Source organism: Hippocampus guttulatus, chromosome 5 (assembly GCF_054856545.1).
Source record: "Hippocampus guttulatus isolate MCC_2025c chromosome 5, RoL_Hgut_1.0, whole genome shotgun sequence".
Lineage (NCBI taxonomy): Eukaryota > Metazoa > Chordata > Actinopteri > Syngnathiformes > Syngnathidae > Hippocampus > Hippocampus guttulatus.
Window position 1 is genome coordinate 11,310,691 of NC_141265.1, and position 13,542 is coordinate 11,324,232.

The window sequence follows — 13,542 nt, forward strand, 5'->3', positions numbered from 1 at the left end:
GTATTCAAACTCCCAGCTTACGTTTCACAGCCCATTAGCACCCCCAACTGGTGGAAAGCTAATACTACAGTTAAGCTTTGGGGACTGGGAATCAGCAGTGACCCACTTTGGTCAGCCCCTGCTCGGCAGCAAGGTTGATTTAGCAATCATTGCAAGTTACAATATGGTGTTGATTGTGTCACTGCTCAAAAATAGAAGTGCTAGGCACATACAGTACAAATGTGTATTTTAATAACTGTATAGTTATTTTTTTTTCAAAGTTCTCTGAAAAACAGGAAACCAGAAATACCTACCTTTCTCCGCTGCACATGCTGACGACCGATACTTCTGTGTAAGGAAGCAGTTACTTAGTCTGAGGAGTGATAATAGAATGGATGTAATTAGAAATAGTATACCTTGCACACACAATTATAATAACACATTCGCGGATAAGCCTTTATGCTGCCTTGTAATCTAAAACGCTAAAACTGCTGCCAAATTATGTCAACCGGCCGCGGCAGAAACGGATATATGATAACAGCTATCAAATGAAGCAAGCGACACTTGCTTGCGAGGCTCTGTGATTGACGGTGAGTAACCGAAATTGTTTTTACCAGTGCTTTTTGAAACTATGCAAAGATCTGAGAATATAAACAAGGAAGTAACCCGGAAATCTGATTTACTTCCACGCCAAAAATGCGTATGGAACACCCAATACCCAATAATCTGTCCTTCTGTGGAGGAATTATGTCAAAACCACCGCTTTATTCTTTGTATATTTGGAACATTAGACCTTCCATATCATATTGGAATGAAAGTACCAGTATACTTTTTTCACAGCCCAAAGGTACAGTGGTACCTCTACTTACGAATGCCTCTTCATACGAAATTTTCAATTTACGAAACACCTCAACAGGAAAATATTGCGGCTTGTTACGAAAAAAATTTCAAGATACGGAAGGTAAAATACAGTACGGGCTGCTATTCGCAGCTTCGAGTTTCCTGAACGGAACATACTTATAGCTGCTCTGCCATTGGCTATTAACTAGCATCTTCCTTGCATCCCATTGGCTAAGATGTGTGTAGATAGATGTGTGTCTCTGCAGCGTCCTTGTCATTCGCCAAAAAACACAGTCATATATTCGGGCCAATACGGTATGTGTGTGTATGTGTATATATGTATAATACACACACACATACTTGAGTCAACATTCGTGAGGTACGGGCTCTGCCTTGCTCAAGGCCACACAGGCAACGCTCAGTAGTTCGAGCGCTTTTTGCAGCTTCCCATTTGCTTGCTCAATGGCTGGTGTCAAACTAACATTACTTTCTTGCCCAAACCAGAGCTAAGCTCTTTCAGGTCTGAGTTCTGCAGGCTCACAGTAGATTTTTTAAGTGTTTCCCATATCCAGAATTCCTCTGGGTTGAAACCAGATCCACAGACATTCCTTTTGTATCGTTGTAGATTGTACCCTTGATTCAAAGGCCTGTGTTGAAACTGTCTCCATTTAGTGTACAATTGGTGCAGCTGTCTGAGTGTGTATGCTTGTTTGTGGAGCTCATTGCAGCAGCAAACACATGCTCAGTCCTTGGGAAAGGCTCAAGTGAAAGGCCCACCTACTGTACATGCTTGTCTTGATTAACCACGTGTTTTGTTGGGGGAGCGGGGTGGGGGATACAGCTTTGGGGAAAACTTCGTCAGACCTGCAATCCTTTGTGTCCATTGTTTCTCCTCTTTCTTTCCGCATTGGAGAAGGATGGACTTTGGCCCTCGTTGGGTAACCGCAGTTGCTGTGTCAGCAAATGCAGTCATATGCAAACACCCAATGTTCCCCAAAAGGCCGATTTCCCCTCCTCCCCTAATTGGCCTCCAGTTTGAAGCCCCCAGCCTGTACAGCAAGCCCCTCTCTGCTTCACCTCAGCCAATCACCACCAGCGTGACACCCTTTGACCCACCCATTTATGCATCGTGGCCAATCAGTTGCAGACTGGGGACACACCTTTCAGGCAACCTCTTGTTTTTCAGTCGTGTCCGCTTTACATACTGTAGGTGTCTGCTCAGCATCTGCTTGTGTGTGCTGCAATGTTTTTTTTTTTCTCCAATGCATGTTAATTGTTAAGTGACTGGGAATACGTGTTATTGCTGCGTAACTTTGCTCTCTCCAAGGTGAGTGCTCCCATTTCAAGTTTGGTATTTGGTTTATGGAGATGATCTCACTTAAACGTAGTCGTTGGGGGAAGCTGCTTTAAGAGATGTTCCTGCATTGAAAGAGCTCATTTACATATTTTATCAGCACAGCCCAAGTGTGATGTGAAGTTGTCTGTGCAGGATCAGTGCATGAAAGCACGCTGACCTCAAACTTGACAAGAAATATCGGACACATTTCAATCGCTGCTGACATTTTGTCCAAACGACATCTTTGATACATTCCTGCCGTCTCCTGCTTCTTGCTGTGACCTGAGCTGCTCTTCTTTGGTTCGCTCCCAGTCGACCAGTACTTTCCATTTGCTCTGAGATTGCATGTCAGAAGGGATGGTGACCGGCGCAGGAAAGGAAATTTGCTGAGGGTGTGGAGAACTTGGAGTTCGGGCTTTCACGGTCTGTTTTTAATTTGAGCCACATTCAAGGCTACAGAGGAAAGCGTCTCAGCTTTTTTTTTTTTGCTTTGACCGTATTTTTGTTGTCTTGTCCATTTGCCATCTCTGGTTGCAGCCACATCCATCTTGTAGACACAATATGCATACACACACACACACACACACCATGTGATGTCTAACCTTGTACATTCAGATGTCGTTGTTGGGAAGTGATTCACCTTGGACCGTCATTCCTTTGAGAATCAGGCTTTCCTCTGTCTTCAGAAGAAGCCATGTCAGAGTGGTGAAAGTCCTGACTCTGACATTTACATTGTGTAATGAACTCGCCGGCACTATGCGGTGAATGCCATGGTGACTTTGGTGAACCATGCCTCACCTCACTGCTATTTGTTGTCTAGACAAACGACTATTTCGTTTTTATTCAGTTCTATTCTTTCATCCTCATCTTTGTATTGGAGGTCCCAAACAAGTGGACAAAACAAACGCCTCTGCTTATTTACGGGATCCACTCTTAATATCACATACCGTAGAGAAAATGCAAGTTGCTATCGTAAACGTCTTGGCAGTGTCATGTGATGATGGGTGGGACGGCCATCAGGCTGTCAGCTCACAGTCTCACTTGGCCCGTGTGTGTTTGTGTGTGTGCGTATGTCATTATAATCGCACACCTGGCTCGACTGGTGTACCCAGTTCCCAGCGACAGCCGCCGCCGCTCGCCAGCTCGTTCTCCGCACATAACTTGTCTTTCAGTTGGATTTCAATTGATGCTGCTTTAGAGGGCGGTGACAGCGCTTTCACATCAAGTGTGCCAGTAAATGTGTTTTTCCACCGCACCGGCAAATGAAGAATGTGCTTGTAAACGGCGCTACTGTTTTCTTGGCTTGGTCTTAATTAGCTGCCATGTTGTACTATCCCCCGATGGAAGCTTACTCACTCACACCCCTGCTGTGCCCTGACTGGCCGCAAGTAAGCGCGGAGAGGTGTTGGAATAACTTGTAAGAGCACGCATGGGGGACCTCCCACTTTGTTAGCCTCGGAGCATGTTTGAGTTCCAGCAGTGTTAAATATGATGTCGTCTCAAGCCTGTTGTGTGCACTTCAGACTGGGTGCGTAGAGGTCAAAGTTCCAAAGCCAGCTGTTGCCCCTTTCTTCACTTCCTGTGCATACCATTTACATAATGCTCACTCAAAATACATTTTCGAACAAGCTTATCTTGCAATGCTGAAATATATTCATGGTAGATGTCACTCTTTGTATTTTAATTTTCTTTCTTTCTTTTTTTTTTTCTTTTGACAGTTCAAGCTCGGAACCAGTCATGCAGAGGTTTGACAAGGACTCAGAGGTGTACAAAATGATCCAGGAGAATAAGGAGACTCGCGCAGCGCCTCGTCAGTCCAACACCTTCAAAATGCTGCAAGAAGTTCTGGAGGCTGACGAGAAAGGTTGGGACAACATAGCCTGACAAAACAAATATGCCCATTAGGAGGTAGTAACCCCCCCCCCCCCGAAAAAAAAACAATAATTATAATAATAATAATAATAATAATATAGATATACAGTATAATATGTAATACACACACCTTGCTTTTAACCCTGGAGAACCCAAGAACCTTTTTCTTCTTTGGAAAATGATGAATTATATGTTAAATGACTGCGGTATGTTCACTGAACAGCAAAATATGTTTTTCCAAATACTTCATGCTTTAATCCTAATTTAGGATTCGGGCCAAATTTGACCCTTTAGGATTTAAGGGTAGCATCTGAGTAGCAGAATTTATAGGGGCCAAATTTGACCCCGTGGGTTCCCCAGGGTTAAATACAAACCTTGTATGAAATAGTTCCCACAAACATAATAAAAGGTAGTGGACAGTTTAAACTTCATGTTCATTAGCTGAACCATAAGCAATTCCTCTACTTGTATAGGTTGACACGCAGGAGTGAGCGCGGGTCTGATGGCGTGCATGGTTTGCATCAGTGCAGTCTGGAAGCGCTTCAGATGATTTGTCAAATACTGCAAGAGTTACTCACTTGTTAAAACTTACTTGTTGGCATCTTGTCGTTTGGAGTCAGGGGGATCCCGCTCCCAAATGTATCATGCAACTTATGTTATGTGTCCACATGGACGCCAAGCATCTGTGCTGTGAGAAGACAAAGTGTAATTTCATTTGTGAGCAGTAGATGGTGGGATGATTGTGGGAGGTAAATCAATTCACAACGAATAACACGAAAGTGCCCAGCAAAACCCAAGTGTGCAGTTACAAGTGAAAGACGCAAACGAGCTTTCAGTGGTAGTGAAGGCGTAACTGAACACGGTCAGCATTGCCACCTCTTAGCATGGCCTGCCACAGGAGGTGCTACGACAGTTCTACACGGCAGTCATCGAATCAATCCTGTGTTCTTCCATCACGGTTTGGTTTGGGGCCGCCACAAAAAAGGACAAAATCCGACTTCAACGGACAGTTAGGACGGCGGAAAAAATCGTTGGCACCGCCCTACCCACTCTTGAGGACTTGCACACTGCAAGAATCAAGACAAGGGCACGGAAAATCCTCCTGGATCCCCGCACCCTGCCCACCACCTTTTCCAGCTACTCCCCTCAGGCAGACGCTACAGATCCATGCGCACCAAATCCAGTAGACACTTAAACAGCTTCTTCCCTCTAGCCATTAACTCCTTAAACAGTCACTGACGTAGTCACTCTTCTTGTACTACAAATACTGCTACTGGTTACTCTAAAATGGTTCAATGATTTGTTGTTTACGATGATACTAATGCAGCGTGTTATACCGGAGACAAATTCCTTGTGTGTTCTACATACTTGGCCAATAAAGATGATTCTGATTCTGATTCTGATTCTTACTCTGTATGTGTGTGTGTGCGTGCGTGCGCCTGCGTGTGTGCGTGCATATGTACGTGTGTCATTCCAGAGGCAGCATTGAAGTTCCCGGGAAAGTTGTCACCCAACGTTCCGAAAGTAAGCACACCGGTGGGAGGAGTCAGCAAATACCACACCTGTGAGAAATGTGGCACCAGCATTGTGTAAGGTCACCTTTTCATATTTGAAGTTTATTGAAAGACTAAGCAGTGCTACAGCCGTTTTGAAAGTCAAACCTGCAAACGTACCGACATAATTGTAAAGAGAGCCATCGCGAAATATTTTGACCTAGGATTGGGTTATCAATCAATTTTATTGATGAGATCAGATTTATTGCGCAGGACAATTTTCTGGTTTTATTTTCGGCCTCTGTAGTTCAAACAGTATCCTCAGACATGAACTGCTTGCGCCCACAACAATTATGCAAACGAGGAGTTTACAAAAGCAGTCAGTATCCCCATCTTGGCGATCATTCCAACCTCTCTACTGGCTGTTTTACACAACCAAAGCGGTTGATCTATTTAATTTCCATGTAGCAGCAGTCGACAACCGTCAATCTTTTTCACATTTCATCCCCCATACGTCGAGGATCACAGAGGAAGGCAATGATGGCGTCATTTGTGCAGAACATTGCAAAAGATGTGGTACCAATGTATACTGTATGTTGAAAAAGACAGGATTTATCTCATGTTGGCTTGCACAAATATTAAGACGACAGGGAAGCTGGAGAGAGTACCATCATTATTCGTGCAGTTTAGTGGCTCATTTTCTGTTAAATTATTGACAATTTTCCAAGAGGCCGCACTTATTTTTATGTCTGTGAATAAAAAAAATTGTTTTTGCTGGATCTCTGTGGATGTTAATGCCGTTTTATGCCAGTTTGGTAACAGGAGGAGTCCAAATTGTCATATTTGTTTTTTTTCCCCCTCAAAGTGAACTATAATCAACTATAACTATAATTGTGAACGTTTTATTTAAGGCCACTAAGTGCCGCCCTACTTTCTAGAAAATGCACAATGACTCTCTGAAGCCCATGGATGACAACAAAAACATATGTATTGTCATCATCATTAGATAAGGTGAAAATGCCTAAAATATGAAGATGGCATCCAACACAGTCCTGACTCCTCCCCCTCATCTTCCCACTCACAGCACACAGGCCGTGCGCATCGTGGACGACCGCTTCCGCCACCCCGAGTGCTACACCTGCACGGACTGCGGCCTGAACCTCCGGATGAGGGGTCACTTCTGGGTGGGTGACGTGATGTACTGTGAGAAACACGCCAAGCAGCGGTACCAAGGTCCATCCGGCTCACCTCGATCCAGTCTCTCCCCTCACCACTGAGTCTTAACGCCACTGGCTGCCTAACATCCGCCTCATCGGACCCCCTTGCGGACAATGGGCACGCACGTGGGAAGGGGTCAACGACGTGGCAGAATTTTGCTTTTCTCCTCACATTTAACAGTGTTTGGCGATACCGTATTATCCTTCACTTAATTGAAAATTTGGGGAGGTTTTCCATGTGGCCCACAGTCACTGTTGTTAGCTCTAAAAATACACCCTCCGTGAGTCCATGATTGCCACGTGTACTGAGGTGACTGTACTTTTACCAATACACCAAAACATTAACATGACCGAGACTCTTTTTACTCTCCAAGATCTGGATAATCATTCATAAAACAAACAAGCAAAAAAAATCAAACAGCAATAGAAAGGGACCAAGTGTGTTCTACACTGCATGCCATGCAGTTGGTATAAAAATCTGTGCGTTTGTGTGCGTGGGGGCGGGGGTTGGCGTGCGCACGAGTGTGTTTGGGTGTGCATGTGTGTGCGCGCGCACGCACGTGAGAGGGTGAGAAAAATGTGTTACGGTGATGATTGCAGACTCGAATGATTTTTTTTCTTTCTAGCTAGGCCAGCAACATTTTCTATATCTCTTTGTAAATGGAATTTAATAGGAGACAACAAAAATATGTATTTGATTACTTCTTTTGCTGTTGTGTTGCTTAGGAGGGATTATTAGTTCTTTCATTATTCAAAGATTTTGTGTGATTGAGCTGTATTCTATTATATATTTAAAAATGTGTATATCTATACACACACATCATTTTCAATGCACGAGAGTGTGAAAATAAGTGATACTGTATTTGTGATCAGTGATAGAAGTGTAATTGCCCAGTGAGAGTAGTACTCTGCATGTGGCATTAAATAAATTGCACAACTTGAACCTTCCTGTGTGGCATGTATAACATTTAAATTTTACTATGCTTCATCACAAAAAGCACACTGCGGAACATGTTTAATTTTTTTGTTTTTGTTTTTCGGCAGAATTCTGCACATACATCTGCCTCATTATGTGGGTTAAATCATAGGTTTGAAATTTTCCCTTGTTCTTAAGTTCATGCTATTTGTATTTTATTTTCATTTTTTGACAGAAGACTGTTGCACGTACAAGCTAATGTTGCTACGTTTCCCCCAAGCTTTTGAGCCTCTCCCGTGATTCCAGTTCAACCACAAGAGGTCAGCATTGGCCTCTGAGAGAACTTGCCATCATTTGAAATTTTGTGTACGAATCGAGTACTGTATTCATTCACATAAATTTGGGATTCAGGATGAATCTTGCAGGAAAATGTTTTGATTTTATAAATACATTAATTTTGTTACGTATGATCCTACTTTAGAAATTAGCAATACGTAATTGTTTTACGGTTTTCATCCGTTGTTTTGGATAACTTCTTGAAACAGAAAAGACATTCTTAAAACTGCAAATCATTAGGCCAAACGGTCTTGCAGTTGTGCGCAACAATACAGCTCGTTTGAAAAAGCTCAGATTGCTTCCAAACCAGTTCAGCCATGTGTGAAAACTAAATTACCCAGTCAGCAAAATTGGTCTGGCCCAGCTCTGGGGCAGACACGGCAGTACACTGGGCCCACATACCTCAATGAATGACGGTCCTGCAGTGGCCCACGTCTGGAATCCATGATGTGGGCCGCATTCGGCCCACATCATGGATGGGCCATCTGAGCCGCATTGTAAAACCATATCTGGCCCTACTCCGGTCCGACGCTGGGCCAGAACAGGTTCCTGATATCAGCCTGAATTCAACCTCAACTAAGCCACATCTTTCATGAGCCATATTTGACCCACATTAAAAAAAAAGTCTCAAAAACGACTGTTATAAAAATATGTTTATTGTCATAATTTGTGAACCTCACATATAACTCCACATACACTGGAAAAATGCACTTTATTTAACAGTGAACACAAAGTCCAAATTGGGATGCAGCTTACTCTTGAACGGAATTTTTCTGTCCATCAAATTGTTGCGCTCTCCATGTCCTCTTTTCTTCTCATGCTCTCCTTCCTGTCACCACCCCGATCAGGAGCCAGATGTAGCCATCTTTTGATTGTGACATCAATTTCCTGGTCTGAGGCCCAAGATGTTAGGCTGTTAGGTCTCACAGCGGCTGTAAGAACTGTTGTTTTCCTAACAGTGTGTTAGGAAAACAAGCATTTGTACATGTCATAAACAATGAATGGTCAGTAAAAATAACCCCTGAAATTTCTTATAATAATAATAATACATTTCATTTATAATCATCTTTCAGGACACTCTAGGACACTTTACAACCAAAACAAAATAGGTGTGACGCTGTGGGGCAGAATATTTGCCACCAAAAACTAAACGTGAATAACTTTTAAATAGTTTATACTGAATTTGAATTACGTGAATTGAAGGTCAGTGGCTCGGATAATGGATGGATTTGTATATTTTACTCTGAATCATATTGAATAACTGAATCTGAATTGTACAATCTGAATTTGAAACGATATACTTTTTTTTCTTTGAAACTGTATTTGATCCTCACTGAAAATTAAATTCTGTTTATTTTCATATTCAGTCTTACAAATACAAAATGACTTTTTTTTCAACGACACATTTTGTTTGAATTGAGGTACTAAGTTTTAAATCAACTTAATGGTCGAGTATGAAGTATCCGGTTTGTATTGCAGCAAACGGAATCAAAATTAATTTCATTGTATTTCAGTGCAGAAAGGGTTCTTTTTGGCAGCACCTTTGACTGTTCAATCACCTACATTTTCACAAGTGATGTGTCGGTCGCGAACGAGCCGGTACAAAGAAGTGAACGATGAGCCGTTTTTAGCTGAAAAAAAAAAAAAGACCATGTATAGTAAGGCGTTTTGAGCCGAAAAAAAAGGACCACGTATAGAAAGGTGTTTTTAGCTGAAAAAAACGACCACGTATAGTAAGGCGCTTTTAGCCGAAAAAAAGACCATGTATAGTAAGCCGTTTATAGAAGAAAAAAAACGACCGTGTATAGTAAGGCGTTTTTAGCCAAAAAAACCGACCCTGTACAGTAAAGCGTTTTTTGACGTAAAAAAATACCATGTAATAAGGCATTTTTCAACGAAAAAAACTACATGTATAGAAAGGCATTTTTAGCCGAAAAAAACGACCATGTGTCGTAAGGCATTTTTAGCCGAAAAAAACGACCATGTATAGTAAGGTGTTTTGAGCCAAAAAAAACGAGCATGAACAGTAAGGCGTTTAAAAAAAAACAAAAAACGACCATGTATAGTAAGGCGTTTTTAGACGAAAACAACGACCATGTACAATAAGGCGTTTTTAGCCAAAAAAAACAACCGTGTACATGTAGTAAGGCGTTTTTAGCCGAAAAAAAGGACCATGTATAGTAAGGCGTTTTTAGCCGAAAAAAACGACCATGTTATAGTAAGGCATTTTAACTCGAAAAAAACGATCAAGTACTGTATAGGAAGGTGTTTTTAGCGGAAAAAAACGACCATGTGTAGTAAGGCGTTTTTAGCCGAAAAAAACTACCATGTAAAGTAAGCCGTTTATAGAAGAAAAAAAACGACCGTGTATAGTAAGGCGTTTTTAGCCAAAAAAACCGACCCTGTACAGTAAAGCGTTTTTTGACGTAAAAAAATACCATGTAATAAGGCATTTTTCGACGAAAAAAACTACATGTATAGAAAGGCATTTTTAGCCGAAAAAAACGACCATGTGTCGTAAGGCATTTTTAGCCGAAAAAAACGACCATGTATAGTAAGGTGTTTTGAGCCAAAAAAAACGAGCATGAACAGTAAGGCGTTTAAAAAAAAACAAAAAACGACCATGTATAGTAAGGCGTTTTTAGACGAAAACAACGACCATGTACAATAAGGCGTTTTTAGCCAAAAAAAACAACCGTGTACATGTAGTAAGGCGTTTTTAGCCGAAAAAAAGGACCATGTATAGTAAGGCGTTTTTAGCCGAAAAAAACGACCATGTTATAGTAAGGCATTTTAACTCGAAAAAAACGATCAAGTACTGTATAGGAAGGTGTTTTTAGCGGAAAAAAACGACCATGTAAAGTAAGCCGTTTATAGAAGAAAAAAAACGACCGTGTATAGTAAGGCGTTTTTAGCCAAAAAAACCGACCCTGTACAGTAAAGCGTTTTTTGACGTAAAAAAATACCATGTAATAAGGCATTTTTCGACGAAAAAAACTACATGTATAGAAAGGCATTTTTAGCCGAAAAAAACGACCATGTGTCGTAAGGCATTTTTAGCCGAAAAAAACGACCATGTCGTAAGGCGTTTTTAGCCGAAAAAAACGACCATGTATAGTAAGGTGTTTTGAGCCAAAAAAAACGAGCATGAACAGTAAGGCGTTTTAAAAAAAAAAAAAACGACCATGTATAGTAAGGCGTTTTTAGACGAAAACAACGACCATGTACAATAAGGCGTTTTTAGCCAAAAAAAACAACCGTGTACATGTAGTAAGGCGTTTTTAGCTGAAAAAAAAGGACCATGTATAGTAAGGCGTTTTTAGCCGAAAAAAACGACCATGTTATAGTAAGGCATTTTAACTCGAAAAAAACGATCAAGTACTGTATAGGAAGGTGTTTTTAGCGGAAAAAAACGACCATGTGTAGTAAGGCGTTTTTAGCCGAAAAAAACTACCATGTAAAGTAAGGTGTTTTTAGCCGAACTTAAGACCATGAATAGTAAGGCGTTTTTAGCCGAAAAAAACGACCATGTATCGTAAGGCGTTTTTAGATTAAAAAAACGACCACGTATAGCCAGGCGTTTTAGCCGAAAAAAAACGACCATGTATAGTAGGCGTTTTTAGCCGAAAAAAACCCCGACCATATACAGTCAGCCGTTTTAACCCGAAAAAAATGACCATGTATAGTAAGGCGTTTTTAGCCCAAAAAAACAACCATGTATAGTAAGGCGTTTTTAGCCGAAAAAGATGACCATGTAAAGTATATAGTCAGGCGTTTTTAGCCGGAAAAAAAAAACGACCATGTATATAGTCAGCCGTTTATAGCCAAAAATCATGACCATGTGTCAAAAGGCGTTTTAACCCAAAAAAACGAACATGTCTAGTTCACTGTTTTTAGCCAAAAATTACGACTATGTGTCGCAAGGCGTTTTTAGCCGGAAAAAAAAAACGACCATGTATAGTAAGGCGTTTTTATCGGAAAAAAAGGACCATGTATATAGTAAGGCGTTCTCAGCCGGGGGGGGGTTTTACGGCTAAAAACGCCAAAGTGCACATGGTCTTTTTTTTCAGCTAAAAACGCCTGACTATACATGGTCGTTTTTTTCGGCTTAAAACACTTTATACATGGTCCTTTTTTTCGTCTAAAAATGCCTTACAATTCATGGTCTTTTTTTTTTCGGTTAAAAACGCCTTACTATATATATACATAGTGGGTTTTTTCGGCTAAAATTTTCGTCCAAAAAGGCCTTACTATACATGGTCGGTTTTTTTCGGCTAAAAATTTCGTCCAAAAATGCCTTACTATTCATGGTCTTTTTTTTTTCGGTTAAAAACGCCTTACTATATATATACATAGTGTTTTTTTTCGGCTAAAATTTTCGTCCAAAAAGGCCTAACTATACATGGTCGTTTTTTTTGCGTTAAGAACTCCTTACTATACATGGTCGGGGGTTTTTCGGCGAAAAATGCCTTACTATACATGGTCGTTTTTTTCGTCCAAAAAGGCCTTACTATACATGGTCGTTTTTTTCGGCTAAAAATTTCGGCCAAAAACGCCTTACTATACATGTTCTTTTTTTTTCGGCTAAAAATGGCTTACTATACATGGTCGTTTTTTTCGTCCAAAAAGGCCTTACTATCCATGGTCGTTTTTTTCGGCTAAAAATTTCGGCCAAAAACGCCTTACTGTACAAGGTCGTTTTTTTTCGGCTAAAAACGCCTTACTATACATGGCCGTTTTTTTCGTCCAAAAACGCCTTACTATACATGGTCGTTATTTTCGGCTAAAAGTTTCGTCCAAAAATACCTTACTATACATGGTCGTTTTTTACGGCTAAATAGCCTTACTATACATGGTCGTTTTTTTCGGCTAAAAATTTCGTCCAAAAACGCCTTACTATACATGGTCGGTTTTTTTTCGGGGAAAAAGGCCTTACTATACGTGGTCGTTTTTTTCGGCTAAAAACGCCTTACTATACATGGTCGTTTTTTTCGGCTAGAAGTTTTGTCCAAAAATGCCTTAGTATACATGGTCGTTTTTTTCGTCCAAAAAGACTTTACTATACATGGTCGTTTTTTTCGGCTAAAAATTTCGTCCAAAGACGCCTAACTATACATGGTGGGGGGTTTTCGGTTAAAAACACCTTACGTCGGTTTTTTCGGTTAAAAACGCCTTACTATACATAGTCGTTTTTTTTTAAACAGCCTAACATCTTGGGCCTCTACCACTGAGCTAACCCACCACAATGAAACTTGGGGTTGTTATGTGTTTTTCCTCAAATAAGTTGCATATGGTGGTTAAAGAGTAGACATTGTTGCAACAACCAGGGATCAAACACTCAACCTCTGGTGTGGCACTCCATCACTCTACCACTGAGCCAAAGCAGCACATAGAGCAGTGGAGTTTTCTTTATCAATCATGTTCGTTTCTCTCGGCTAAACGCCTTACTATACATGGTCGTTTTTTTCGGCTAAAAATTTTGTCCAAAAATGCCTTAGTATACATGGTCGTTTTTTTCTTCCAAAAAGACTTTACTATACATGGTCGTTTTTT

General features: G+C 40.9%; 1 protein-coding gene across 3 annotated transcripts in view; it reads left to right on the forward strand.

Annotated features, from left to right (window-relative positions):
• pdlim2 (PDZ and LIM domain 2 (mystique)) overlaps positions 1-7,680 on the forward strand; it is a 34,965-nt gene extending 27,285 nt beyond the window's left edge. For all 3 annotated transcript variants that reach the window (XM_086112143.1, XM_086112142.1, XM_086112144.1), the window contains 3 exons: positions 3,874-4,019; positions 5,505-5,616; positions 6,605-7,680. In XM_086112143.1, the coding sequence (XP_085968269.1) occupies positions 3,874-4,019; positions 5,505-5,616; positions 6,605-6,797 (451 nt within the window). In that variant the 3' untranslated portion in view covers positions 6,798-7,680. The remainder of the gene's footprint in view (positions 1-3,873; positions 4,020-5,504; positions 5,617-6,604) is intronic.
• The last annotated feature ends 5,862 nt before the right edge of the window (positions 7,681-13,542 follow it).